At 39.4% G+C, this 13,815-nt stretch overlaps 1 protein-coding gene across 4 annotated transcripts in view; it reads left to right on the plus strand.

The window, feature by feature from the left end:
• The window catches only part of KANSL1 (KAT8 regulatory NSL complex subunit 1), a 217,615-nt gene that overhangs the window by 189,117 nt on the left and 14,683 nt on the right, over window positions 1-13,815 (plus strand). For all 4 annotated transcript variants that reach the window (XM_066262685.1, XM_066262684.1, XM_066262683.1 and 1 more), the window contains one exon: window positions 13,029-13,200. In XM_066262685.1, coding sequence (XP_066118782.1) covers window positions 13,029-13,200 — 172 coding nt within the window. The remainder of the gene's footprint in view (window positions 1-13,028; window positions 13,201-13,815) is intronic.

Below are 13,815 nucleotides of genomic sequence, written 5' to 3' on the forward strand. Positions count from 1 at the left end.
ATTTGAAGAGGATAAACTTGGGTTTGAATCATGGCCTGCCACTTAGTTTTATGATTTAGAGCAAGTTTACACCCCCTCCAACATCCCATCCAGCTCTCCCTCAGCCTCTGACATATCAGGATTGTTAGGGGTTGAATGAAATGTATGTAACTTGGCTTATTGGGATGACTGACTCATAAAAGTTACTCATGCAGCCCTGGTCGGTTGGCTCAGCGGTAGAGCATCGGCCTAGCGTGCAGAAGTCCCGGGTTCGATTCCCAGCCAGGGCACACAGGAGAGGTGCCTATCTGCTTCTCCGCCCCTCCCCCTCTCCTTCCTCTCTGTCTCTCTCTTCCCCTCCCGCAGCCAAGGCTCCATTGGAGCAAAGATGGCCCGGGCGCTGGGGATGGCTCTGTGGCCTCTGCCCCAGGCGCTAGAGTGGCTCTGGTCGCAACATGGCGACACCCAGGATGGGCAGAGCATCGCCCCCTGGTGGGCAGAGCGTCGCCCCTGGTGGGCGTGCTGGGTGGATCCCGGTCGGGCGCATGCGGGAGTCTGTCTGACTGTCTCTCCCTGTTTCCAGCTTCAGAAAAATGAAAAGGGAAAGAAAAAAAAAGAAAAAAAAAAAAAAAAGTTACTCATGCAAAGTGACTGTTAAACTTGTTTTTTTTTTTTTTTTTGTTCATTCACTCATCCAAAAATATGTGTTGAGCTCCTTTGATGAAGCTAAATCTGTTCTGTGTACTGGAAATACACTAAACAAAAACAGACAAAAATCCCTAACCTTATGAAATATTCTATTGTGTTAGAAAATAAAACAATAAATAAAGTATATAGCATGTCCTATAATGTCAAGTGCTGGGGAAGAAAATGCAAGAATGGAAAAGAATGAGAAATATGTGGTTACTCACATGGAATTAACCTTGAGGAATTTCAAGGATTGCAGATAAAGAGAAAAAAACAGACTAGGAGAAAGGACTAGAGTGACTAGTGAAGTAGAAGGAAAATTAAGAATGTGGTATGTGGAAAGCAAATGAAGAAAGTGTTTCAGAGAGGAAGGAATGATCATTTGTTAGATGCTTGTAAAGCCAGTAGCCACAGCCACCTGGCCAATTCAGGTTTGCATTTGATTCCGACAGACGGTAATGAAACAAAGGAGCCAAGAACTGGTGGGCCATTAGGTTTAATCCTAGCTTGTACCCGGCAGGCAAGAAATACACAGTGGGAAAACACTTCCCTTTCTATTCAGGGCTCCCAAAGCCACTTGACTTATCCGAGTTTCCTAGAATCAGAGTTTTCTACCTCACCAGCCTTATTCACCTCTGTTCCAGTTTTCTACCTCACCAGCCTTATTCACCTCTGTTCCCCATCTCCTTCTCTTTGCACAAACTCTGCACAAACTGGCCTCTCTTTCAGCACTCAGCCATTTTTGGTTGCTTCTCCTCTCCTCCATGTGGCCTTTCTCTGCTCTCCTTATAGTGTAGAAATCAAAACCTTTAATCCAATATACAAACAAGGAAGTCTCTGATACAAAGTCACTTATCTGAGGCATAATGGGATTCCTCATGAGAGTGCACCACCCCATATCATGCAACAGTCAAGGGTGGGAAAGGCACTAAGCCTTAGGCTATAATGACCCTGCCTGCTTACAGCCTGTCTCCCACATCCAATGCAAACTATAAGTGAGCAAACATCTATATCATATTTACAAACTTATTTGACCAACGATGCTGCAGTTAGGTCAAGTTAGATCAAGACTCAGAATCGGCCGTTGGATTTGATGGGAGCCAAGGTTATTGGAGACCTTTGTGAGCAGTTTTGTTAGAGGAAAATTCTGATTGAAGTAGGTTCAGGAGAGAATGGGAGGGAAGGAATTGAGGGAACCATTATAGATAATTGTATCAAAGAATGTTTCTGTAAAGGTGAAAAGAGAAATAGCGTGTTTGGCCCTGGCCAATGGCTCAATGGGTAGAGCTTTGGCTTGGTGTATGTATGTCTTGGGTTTGGTTCCTGGTCAGGGCACACAGGAAAAGCAACTGTCTCTCACTTCCTCCCTGTCCCCCATCTCTCCTTCTTCTGCTCCTACAGCCAGTGGCTGGATAGGTTTGACTGTGGACCCAGGTGCTGAGAATGGCTTCTTGGTCTGAACTCATCAGCCTCAGGTGCTAAAACTAGCTTGATACTCAAGCATCGTCCCAAGAAAGGGTTGCCGGATGGATCATGGTTAGGGTGCACGTGGGAGAGTCTGTCTCATTATTTCCCCTCCTCGCTTAAAAATAAAGGAAAGAAATAACACGTTTGGCAGGTAATCTTGTTAAGATAGAGCTATTAAAATATATTTGGTGGTAAGAAAAACTAATGACAAAGGGAGGAGAGAGAATTGTTGAAACTATTAATATTTGGATTTTTAGTGCTTGGCTTATTTTATAGTATGCATTTAGACTATATAGTATTGCCATGATCTTTTCTTTTTAAACTTTTTACTTTTATATTAATTTTGAGAGAGAGAGAGAAACATTACTTACTTATGCTTTCATTCATTGACTCTTGTATGGTCCTGACCAGGGATCAAGCCTGCATCCTTGGCATATCAGGGATGATGCGCTAACCAACTAAGATACCCCACCAGGGCTATGATCTTGCTCTCGCTCTCTCTCTCTCTCTCTAAGGAAAAGTATTTTAAGTGAAAATTAACTATTAGGCTGTACCATTTCTCTCTTGTTTATTTCTCATATTGCCTTAGCTACCAAAATACCAAAAAAGAAAAAAATAAGATATTTGGCAGGTTTTTCATTGATATTTGAAGGCACATAAAAATTTTTAAAACACACACACAAAAATATTTTTTTATTTTTAAAAGACAGTTGCAAGGAGGAGACAAAGCATACTAAAGGCACTTTGGTTTCAATACCAGTTCCTAAAACAATCATCTTGATATACACAAAAGTAAGCTGCGTAGACAATAAGAAATAAATTGAGTTTGGAAAAGAAACCATTTGCTGGTTTAGGAGATCCTACTTTTCAGTGCTGGCCTTTTGGGAAGGAGAAAGAGTACAACCTAGAAATACAGGAATTTTGCCGAAGTTGGTTGCTCACGAATATCAGTGATATTTGCTATTGAGCAAGCATCTTACTTCTATCATCTTGAGGTGCTATATATGCCAAGCAAATTTACTCAGCAGTTTTTTTCTAGTGCCCACTGTGTTCCAGGTCACCTGAGTTTAATTTGTGAACTAAAGTCCTTGCCCTCATGTAGTTTACTTTCTAGTGGCAGGGCTAGAAGTTAACGGATAAAAATTATTTTCTGATATTGGTAAGTGGCAGTGAGTTCATATTTACTATAAGATTTGCTTTCAAGATTCTGAAGACGCCTGACCTGTGGTGGTGCAGTGGATAAAGCGTCGACTTGGAAATGCTGAGGTCGCTGGTTCAAAACCCTGGGCTTGCCTGGTCAAGGCACATATGGTAGTTGATGCTTCCTGCTCCTCCCCCCCTTCTCTCTCTTCCCCTCTTTTTCCTTTCTAAAATAAATAAATTTTAAAAATTAAAAAAAAAAAAGATTCTGAAGACAGTGGTAGAGTGTCGGCCTGGTGTGCAGGAGTCCCGGGTTCTATTCCCGGCCAGGGCACACAGGAGAAGCACCCATCTGCTTCTCCACCCCTCCCCCTCTCCTTCCTCTCTGTCTCTCTCTTCCCCTCCCACAGCCAGGGCTCCATTGGAGCAAAGTTGGCCCAGGCGCTAAGGAAGGCTCTATGGCTTCTGCCTCAGGCGCTAGAATGGCTCTGGTTGCGACAGAGCAACACCCCAGATGGGCAGAGCATCGCCCCCTGGTGGGCATGCCGGTGAATCCCGGTCGGGCGCATGCAGGAGTCTGTTTGACTGCCTCCCCATTTCCAACTTCAGAAAAATACCAAAAAAAAAAAAAAAAAGAAGAAGAAGATTCTGAAGAAAAGAGAATCTTAATAACAGGAACTGTATATATGTTCCTGAATTAATTCGAATTACCTTTGTAATTTATCTCATCCACCCACCCTCACAAGAAATATAATTACCAGTATAGAATAAGAATGTAAAAAACAAATGTATAATATTGTTAACAATATTGTTGTTTTACCTACATTCTAAATTATCTCTGTTATATTCCAGGACCACTGTGCCACCACCTGGTCAGGCCCAGAATTATTATTTATTTATTTATTTATTTTTGTATTCTTCTGAAGTTGGAAACGGGGAGGCAGGCAGACTCCTGCATGTGCCCGACAGGGATCCACCCAGCACGCCCACCAGGGGACAATGCTCTGTTGCAACCAGAGCCATTCTAGCGCCTGAGGCAGAGACCAGAGCAGGCCCAGAATTCTTGAATAAAGCATTACATTGGATTTTTAATGGGAACTCCTTCAGAGAGACTTAATGTTATTATAGTAGTAAGGGAGGGAACATAGAATTTTTCCATGTATTTAAGTATTTTATCTCTTCATTCTTACATGTTTTCTCTATTCTTAATATTTTTGTGATGTAAATGAGATATTTTCTGTTAGTGTTATAAGCGCTGTTGATTTTTAGATATTTTGTCATTTTAAACACTTATCTGAATTCTTAAAAGTGTTTGGTTGATTATTTTTAATTTTCTAGATAGGCCACCTAGAAACAATATGACACTTTGTTCCTTTTCTTTGTCTAGTGGCACTTCCAGAATAGTGTTAAAAAATTGGCTTGTCATTCCTGGTTTTAATGGCAATACTTTTAAAAGTTTACTATTAATTTTGATGTAGGATAACTTATAAAAATGAATTGGGCCTCAGTATTTATCATTTGGTGTGGTCCGGAAAAGTTTAAAGACTTCTGAGGAAGTAACAGTTTGTTTAAAACTTGTTGGCATTTTAAATAAGGTAAAACCATATTAGACCAGCATTTATTTTACAGAAAGCTGACCATTGCTCAAATATTTTCAAACTGTACGCAACAAAATTTTTATAGAAAGCATTCTTAATTGTTAAATCCCTGTATCAGTGGTTAAATCTATTTCTCAGGCTTAATTACTGGTATATTTGTGTTCTGTTTCTTGATTAATCTTGTCTGAAGTTTTTCTATTTTATTGGTCATTTCAAAGATTAGTTCTTTGCTGTTAAGTCCTTCCTGTGATCTTGCCCCCCACCCCCATTGCCTTATTCAGATGGCTTAGTTTTTCTGTTTCTTTTATAATAATAAAATTATTTAACTTTTTTGGTTGGCATTTTATATCCTTTGTGATGTCTTAATATATAGTTTCTACTAATATTTGTGATGCATTATGTTTTTTAAAATTTTTATTGGTGTCTAGTATATAGCTGTATATAATTATATTCTCATAGTGACTTACAGCTTCTTTTTCCAATAATTATTTTTGTCTTATATTCAGTTTTTCCTAGTATTATATACGCATTTTTCTCATTAACATACTTTTAGGATTTTTTCTATGTGTTTTTTGAAACATCACTAAAGCAGATTTAGAGTTTTTTAAAAATCTCTTTTAAAAGTCTATTTTATTAAATAGAGAATATTTTTTACATTCAGTTTTGAAACTAGAATTAAAGGCTTATTTTGGTTTTAATATTTTATTGTTTACTGACAGTCCTTTTTATACTAACTTTGTGTGCCTATTTATTGAGTTTCTAATTTGGATTTGTAATTTTTCAGTGATTAGGACAATATGATTATGTTTTAAGTTCTCAGACCATAGCCTTTGTCCCTGAAAACCCTGTTCTATTGTGTTTGGCAGGGAAGAGGGTGATTGTTTATTCTGTTTTGGCATAAAATTAAACTGATGCCAATCTTACTTTTATTTCTTTATATTGGTAATTGGTTCTATTTTATGCTGTCCAATATGATAACCACTGTCCACATGTAGCTTTGTTTTTTTGTTTTTTAAGCCAGAAAGAGAAAGAAAGGAGATGAGAAGCATCAACTCAGAGTTGTGTCACTTTAGTGGTTCATTGATTGCTTCTCATACATGCCTTGACTGGAGGGCTCAAGCTGGATGAGCCCATGTTCTAGCTGGTAACCTCAGGTTTTTGAACCTGGCACCTCAGCGTCCCAGGTCTACACTGTATCCATTGTGCCACCACTGGTCAGGCAGCTATTTAAAATAAAGATAAAAAATTCAGTATTTCATTGCATCCAGACACAGTCCAAGGAAGGGTTCAGTAGTCACATGTGACTAGCAGCTACTATATTTAGTCACGTGAATATAGACCATTTTCATCACTGCAAAATATAGCTCTGTTCAGTTTTCTTCTGTAATAGCTTTGGTTTGGGATTTCCTTACTTTGTAGTTGCATCTCTTAAGTATACCAATTGTATATATATGTTATTTTCTATTCTTTTTATCTAGCTCTTACTGCCTGCTTCACAACCGTGTTGTAATCATTAAAGTAGATATGGGAAATGATTGACACAGTTTGTTTGCACATAATGAGTATTCAGATGTTAGCTGCTGAACTAAAGAAATTAAAACAATGAGAGAAAAGTTAACACATAATGTGAAGGAAAAGGACAAGTTTGTTTCCCGCATCCTGTTTTAATTTTATGAATCATCAGTTCTGATCTGTAGTTCCTCTTAGTAGGTTTTAATTCTGCTACTGTGGATTCAATTTTTTTTTTCTTTCAGATTTTATACAGTATTTCCTTTTTATGTCATTTATTGCCTTACTCTTTTGGAGATGCCAAAAGTTTCATTTAATTGTTAGACCAAATTTAATAGTTTTACAGAGGTATATTCTTTCAGATTTTTTTTTCAGATTTTTTTTTTTATTTGCTTTCTTTTCCTTTGTTCTGCAGTGTTGTACTCGTGAGTTTTTTTTTTTCTTTTATCATTCTTAAAAATTAACTTGATCTAGGCAAACTTGGTGTTTATCTTGAGAAAAATTGAGTAGCTGACTGTATTAGTTTCCTGTTACAGTTATGGAGGCTAGGAGTCTGAAATCAAGAAGTCAGACCATGCATGCTGCCTTGCAGGCTCTAGGGAAGAATTCTTTCTTGCCACTTCCTGCTTTTAGTGGTTGCCAGCAATTCTCGGCTTGTGACAGCATGACTTCTCTGTCTCTTCCTCTGTCTTTACATGATCATCTTCCTGTGTGTCTGTATCTGCATATTCACATGGTCTTATAAGGATACCAGTCCTCGGATTTAAGGCCCACCTTAATCCAATATTACTTCCTGTTAAACTAACTACATTTACAAAGACCCTTTTACAAATAAGCCCACATTCTGTTGTTCTGGGTGGGCATGAATTTTGAGTCTGGGGAGGGGACACTATCCTACTCAGTGTAATGGCATTTGTACATTGGTCTTTGTGTCTACTACTCATATGATAGTTGAATCATTTTCTCAATTCTGAATCTGGAAGACTGGCTAATAGGTGCTATTCCCAGTTCAAGTCCTGTACTTGCTCTGAAATATTTGGACTTCCTTTATTCCTAGTGCCAGTTTCTTGGGGTGCTATTTAAAAATTTTAAATTCTTGTGCACCACTGAAATTGTGTAGAGAACTTCAGGTCCCTGTATATGGAAAAACTTACCAGGTTTATTCTCTCTTCCTCTTTTTTAATGCTGTAAAGTATAAAGAATGAAATAACAGCCCTGAACAGATAGTTCGATTGGTTAGAGCATTTTCCTGAAGCTTAGAGGTTGCCCATTCGTTCAATCCCTGATCAGGGCACATACAAGGAACAGATAGATGTTCTTGTCTCTCTCCTGCTCTCTCTTTTCCCCTCTCTAAAAATTAGTAAAATAAACATTAAAAAAAAGAAATGAAATAACAAATACCTAATGTTAATCTTTTTTATTACTTCATATGCTTTTTTTATATTTAAAACAAAATTACAGATAAACAGTGTACCTTTTATTTCCTGTTTTCTCCTTTACTTGCTTCCTTCACCGTTGGCAACTATTCTCATGAATTTGATAATGTATACACTCCCAGTTCAGTTTCTTTGTGCTACATACCATGTGTCCATAAGCAGAATGCAGTACTATTTAATTAACATAAAAAGTATATAAATGTTGTTATGGTGTACATACACTACTTGGTTGGTGTGTTTTTTTCCATTGTTTTGTTTTCAAGATCTTTGTGATGATACATAGTTTCAGTTAAGCTTTTATAAGTAGTCCACATTTTCTTTAAAAAGATACTGTTTGTGTGGGTGTGAGTGTATCCATATCCTATTTGTTGACTTTCAAGGTTCTAAATTTAATGCATATCTTGGGCTTATTAATTGTATTCATATCTTCTGTATCCTTGGTTCTGTTTTCTGTTTGGTTTTTGAAACATTTTTTATGTAACATGGTGTAAGTTTAAGGTATACAATGTGTTGATTTGATATTTATATTGCAGTGATTGCCATTGTAGCCTTAGGTGACACCTTTACATGATGAAACAGTTAAGAAAACAATAATTAAGATCTAGTCCCTGCCTGACCAGGTGGTGGCGCAGTGGCTAGAGTGTCGGACTGGGATGCAGAGGACCCGGGTTCGAGACCCCGAGGTCGCCAGCTTAAGTGCGGGCTCATCTGGTTTGAGAAAAAGCCCACCAACTTGAACCCAAGGTCGCTGGCTCCAGCAAGGGTTACTCATCTGCTGAAGGCCCGCGGTCAAGGCACATATGAGAAATCAATCAATGAACAACTAAGGTGTTGCAACACGCAATGAAAAACTAATGATTGATGCTTCTCATTTCTCTCCATTCCTGTCTGTCTGTCCCTGTCTATCCCTCTCTCTGACTCACTCTCTGTCTCTGTAAAAAAAAAAAAAAAAAAAAAAAAAAAAAAAAGATCTAGTCCCTTACTAGTCCCTTATCACATTTGATGTTTATAATGTAGTTGTATAACCACTATGCTATGTATTGGTAGCTGCATGTTTGTACTCTTATACATTTCTCTTATTTTCTCATCTCCCATTTACATTTTTTAAAATTTATATATATTCATATTTCAAATGACTGGTTAGGTGCATACAAACAAATCTATGATTGTTATTTCTGCTTGTTTTTCAGAACAATATCATTATGTTGTTTCCCTTTTGATCTCTATTAATACTTTTACTTTAAATAGATTTCTTTGGTAAGTACTTGCTAGATTTATCTTTTTCTCTTGATTTTTAGCTTTTCTGAGTCAGTTTTAGGAGTATTTTTAAGGGATGAGTTAAATCTATTTACATTTAGTCTGATTATATTATATTTGGAATCATTTCTCTTTTTTTTTTAGTGGAGAGACAGGGACAGACAGACAGGAAGGAGAGAGATGAGAAGTATCAGTTCTTCATTTTGGCACCTTAGTTTTTTGTTTGTTTTAGATTTTTATTCATTTTAGAGAAAAGAAAGAGAGAGAAGGGGGGAGGAGCAAGAAGGATCAACTCCCATGTGCCTTGACTAGGCAAGCCCAGAGTTTTGAATTGGTGACTTCAGCATTCCAGGTTGATGCTTTATCCACTGCACCACCACAGGTCAGGCCCTTAATTGTTTATTGATTGCTTTCTCATATGTGCTTTGACCCGGGGGTTACAGCTGAGCCAGTGACCCCTTGCTCAAGCCATTGACCTTGGACTTGAAGCCAGCGACCTTTGCACTCAAGCTGGTGAGCCTGCGCTCTAGCTGGATGAGCCCATACCCAAGCCAGTGACCCTCAGAGTTTTGAACCTGGATCCTCTGTGTCCTAGTCTGACACTTATCTACCACCTGGTCAGGCTCTCATAACTTTTTTTAAAGCCTTCCCTTTTCTTTGTTTTTATGACTTTTCTCTGTTGTCTGTTGGGTTAGTTGAATGCTCATCTCTAGCTGCTTTGGGAGCAATAGGACTTTTTTTAAGCCATACCTAATATTTACTGACACTTTCGTCATTCTTGCTTACGGTTGCTTCTTACATCCTACTCCATCCTTGCCTAATACATTTTTTAATAGCCTTTCAACAATGATCTATGAGTTGTAATGTCAATCTGTATATATTAAAAGCAGCCCAGGCTGGCTGACTAAGTTGATGAGAGCATCATCCCAAAGCCAAACCCGGTCTGGGCACATGCAGGAACAGATTGATGTTCGTGTGTGTGTGTGTGTGTGTGTGTGTGTGTGTCTCCCTCTCCCTCCTCCCTCCTCCCTCCTCCCTCAAATCCCTAAAGAAATTTAAAAGAGCCCTGGCCGGTTGGCTCAGTGGTAGAGCGTTGGCCTGGCGTGCAGGAGTCCCGGGTTCGATTCCCGGCCAGGGCACACAGGAGAAGCGCCCATCTGCTTCTCCACCCCTCCCCCTCTCCTTCCTCTCTGTCTCTCTTTTCCCCTCCCGCAGCCAAAGCTCCATTGGAGCAAAGTTGGCCCGGGCGCAGAGGATGGCTCCATGGCCTCTGCCTCAGGCGCTAGAATGGCCCTGGTTGCAACAGAGTGACGCCCCAGATGGGCAGAGCATCGCCCCCTGGTGGGCGTGCCAGGTGGATCCCGGTCGGGCGCATGCAAGAGTCTGTTTGACTGCCTCCCTGTTTCCAACTTCAGAAAAATAAAAAATAAATGTTAAAAGGAAAAGTTATATTTTGTTTATGAATGTATACATATGTGTATTTGTAAATATGCACATAGATTGACTTTATTCTTTTTCTTTTTTTCCATTGACTTGAGAGAGGAAGGGGGGAGAGGAGGGAGAGAGAGAGAGAGGAAGAGAGAAGCATCAGCTCATTCCACTTAGTTCTATTTAGTTGTGCGTTCATTGATTGCTTCTTACGTGCCCTGACCAGAGAGTAAACCTGTGACCTCAGTACACTGTCATGACACTATCCACTTAGCCACCCAGCCAGGGCCATATTGACTTTATTTTTTTTAGTGAGGTGGTGGGGGATATAGAGACAGACTCCTGCATTTCCTCTTGCATCCCAACCGGGATCCACCTGGCAACCCTGTTGGGTTCTGACACTCAAACCAATCGAGCCACTGGCTGCAGGAAGAGGGGAAGAGGTAGAGAAGCAGATGGTCATTTCTCATGTGTGCCCAGAGTGGAGATTGAACCCAGGACATCTGCACGCTGACACTGAGCTAACTGGTCAGGGCCTGACTTTATTATTATTGAATGGTGGCTTAACTGCATGTAAAATTTTATATTTAGCATTTTGACAGTATTTTGTTGCCTTTTGATATGTATTGTTGTTGATGAAAATTAAAGCCTTGCAATAGGCCTTGCCAGATGGCTCAGTGGATGGAGTGTTTCCCAGACACCAAGATTGTGGGTTCAGTTCCCGTCATAGCACGTACAAGAATCAGCACACAACTAATTGAAACAGCTAAGTGGAACAACAAGTTGATGCCTCTTTTTCCCTTCTTCTTTCTCTTCTAATTTTCAAAACAATAAGTTGGTTTTTTACTGGTCCTCCAAGGGCAATCAGTGAAGTCTTTGGTGGAGGGGGGAGTGTGTATAGATTATAAAGTCATTGACTTAAAACTATTTGGGTTATTGAACCCATTGAAATTTTTTTGTGTTCAAATTGTCATCTTTTTGATTAGTAAAGGTTTCTTCAGGATTGCTCTTAAGTCCTTTTGCCTTGGCTGCTGTAGTCTTTTTTAATTTATTGATTTTTATAGAGAGAGAAACATGAATTTGTTCCACTTATTTATGCATTCACTGGTTGATTCTTACATGTGTCCTGACCGGGATGAAGCCTACGGCCTTGTCATATTGGGACAGTGCTCAAACCAAGTGAGCTATCCAGCCAGTCAGTGCCTTGGGACAGTAGTCTTGAGAGATTTCTTATTTCTGTTAATATTTAATGGACACCTGTGCTTTGAATTTTTCTAGGAGGCCTGACCATAATTTAAGCCCCATGGTTCTCAATGATTTTGCCTTCCCAGGAAACATTTGGCAATCTCTTTAGTCAATTTTGATTGTCACATGGGGGAGGAAGGATGGCACTACTTGCATCATGAGCAGAGGCCAGGGATGCTGCTTCTTAATTACAGTGCACAGGGACAACACTCACAATGAAGAATTGTTAGCACTGAATGTTCGTAGTACCGTTTTTGAGCAACTTTGCCATATACTAGTTTAGCTAGCATTTGTAGGCTTTTTAAACAGTTTCTGAAATCATATTACCTTTCCCATAGTCCATGAAATTGGCATTGCTGAGCCTTTATTAACAGATGAGTAAATGTGAAGTCATATGACTTACCAATATTCATTCAACTAACCTTCACAGGGCCTTCTTTGCATGCCACCCACCTATGTGGTTGCAAAAAGTAGGCTGTTGAAGAATGTTTATAAAGACCTCATTGTTCTCACATTTATCTTTCTCCTGTACGGGACCATAAAGGCAAACAGCTTTTAAGCAATGTCTGCACAAAAACTAAATGCAGCTCTTGGCAGTTGTTACAGAGTTTTGATGCTACCCTTATGTCTTTGTTGTAATACTATCCTTGCTCCTAGCATCCCTTTCACAGTGCTGTTCCACAAGCAGGTTTTTTCTTCTAGGACACTGTGTACTGCCCAAATGATGTTTTATGGATTATGATTTGGCAAATGTTAGGCTTGTTCTGAAGGGTAGCTGATGAATTCTGTGTAGTCCAGGAAAACTTGCCACCTTATTTGAGACCACCTGAAAGTGTTTTTAGGAAATGTGAGGTTTCTTTGGTTATTAAGGTTCTTAGGTGGATGAAGTTGCTGGAGAGAGCAAGTCATGGGAATTAGAAGCCAATTATTCACATTAGCAGAAGGTTGAAAACAATTGAGGTGGTAAAAACATGTAGATTTTATAAAGTGTCCTGAGAAAACACAGTTTCAGTAGTTTTAAAGTATCACAAGTTTGATACCTAGGTAAGCCCTTAGGGCTTCAAGTAACTGGATTTCATTACTAAAGAAGAAACAAGTTTACTTAGAAATTATTTAAAAGGTTTGTGTGTTGGAGAAATGGATGTCTGAACAAACTAACCAAACTTTTTTAAGCAGTGTCATTTAGGCATCTAGAAAGGGCCGTTTGAATCTTTGAGATAATGAGTGGAGATCTGGGTTTTTAGCAGACACTGAATTGTCACTTTTGTCTGGCTTTTCGCAGGTCCACCGGAGCAGCCCCATGCGCTCTAGCTGTGATGTGAATCCCTTCTGTGCACTTTGTGGCTCAGGCAGTGCCAACACCGTGCCTCCAGAAATTCACTATGAAGCCCCTCTGTTGGAACGTCTTTCCCAGTTGGACTCTTGTGTTCACCCGGTTCTGGCATTTCCAGATGGTAAGAAAGGCCACAGAATATAGTCTAATAAATGAGACTTAAAGGGTTAAAAATGAAAGCAAGTCAGCCAAGATCTTGGTACAGTGTTCTCAGGTATTCTGGTGTGACTTTCTGTCAACAGTCTTCTCTTAGAATTTTGCAAATAGGATGCAGCAGGTCTATCAGACCAAAACATACCACTAAAAGTGTGCAACTTGCTAAGAGAGAGATTTCCCCCAACCCTTCAAGTGGCTAGGTGGGGCCTAGGGACAGTTGCCTCCAACCACAAGCAACAAGGTCTATTATACCCCAGTATAAGAATGTTAGTTAGGTATGGGCTTAATAAGAGCACCACCTGCTGTCCATGAAGGATCTGTGCTATTTCGAGAGAGCTTGCCAAGACAACTAAGCTGTATGTAATAGGAGGCTACCACAACTTGCCAGCAGGAGAAAGTGAGCATTACAAAACACCCCAAGAAGTGTATTTGAGAAAATGGTGGAAAGTATGAGCAAAACAGTCAAGTGAATAGTGGAAAGTCAGACCATGGTGACCTTGAAGTCAAGGTCTTTTCATTTTGTTTGCAGAAATCGTAACTTAAGATAAATTATAATTTATCTTATAATTACTTCTAATTT

Source organism: Saccopteryx bilineata, chromosome 2 (genome assembly GCF_036850765.1).
Source record: "Saccopteryx bilineata isolate mSacBil1 chromosome 2, mSacBil1_pri_phased_curated, whole genome shotgun sequence".
NCBI lineage: Eukaryota > Metazoa > Chordata > Mammalia > Chiroptera > Emballonuridae > Saccopteryx > Saccopteryx bilineata.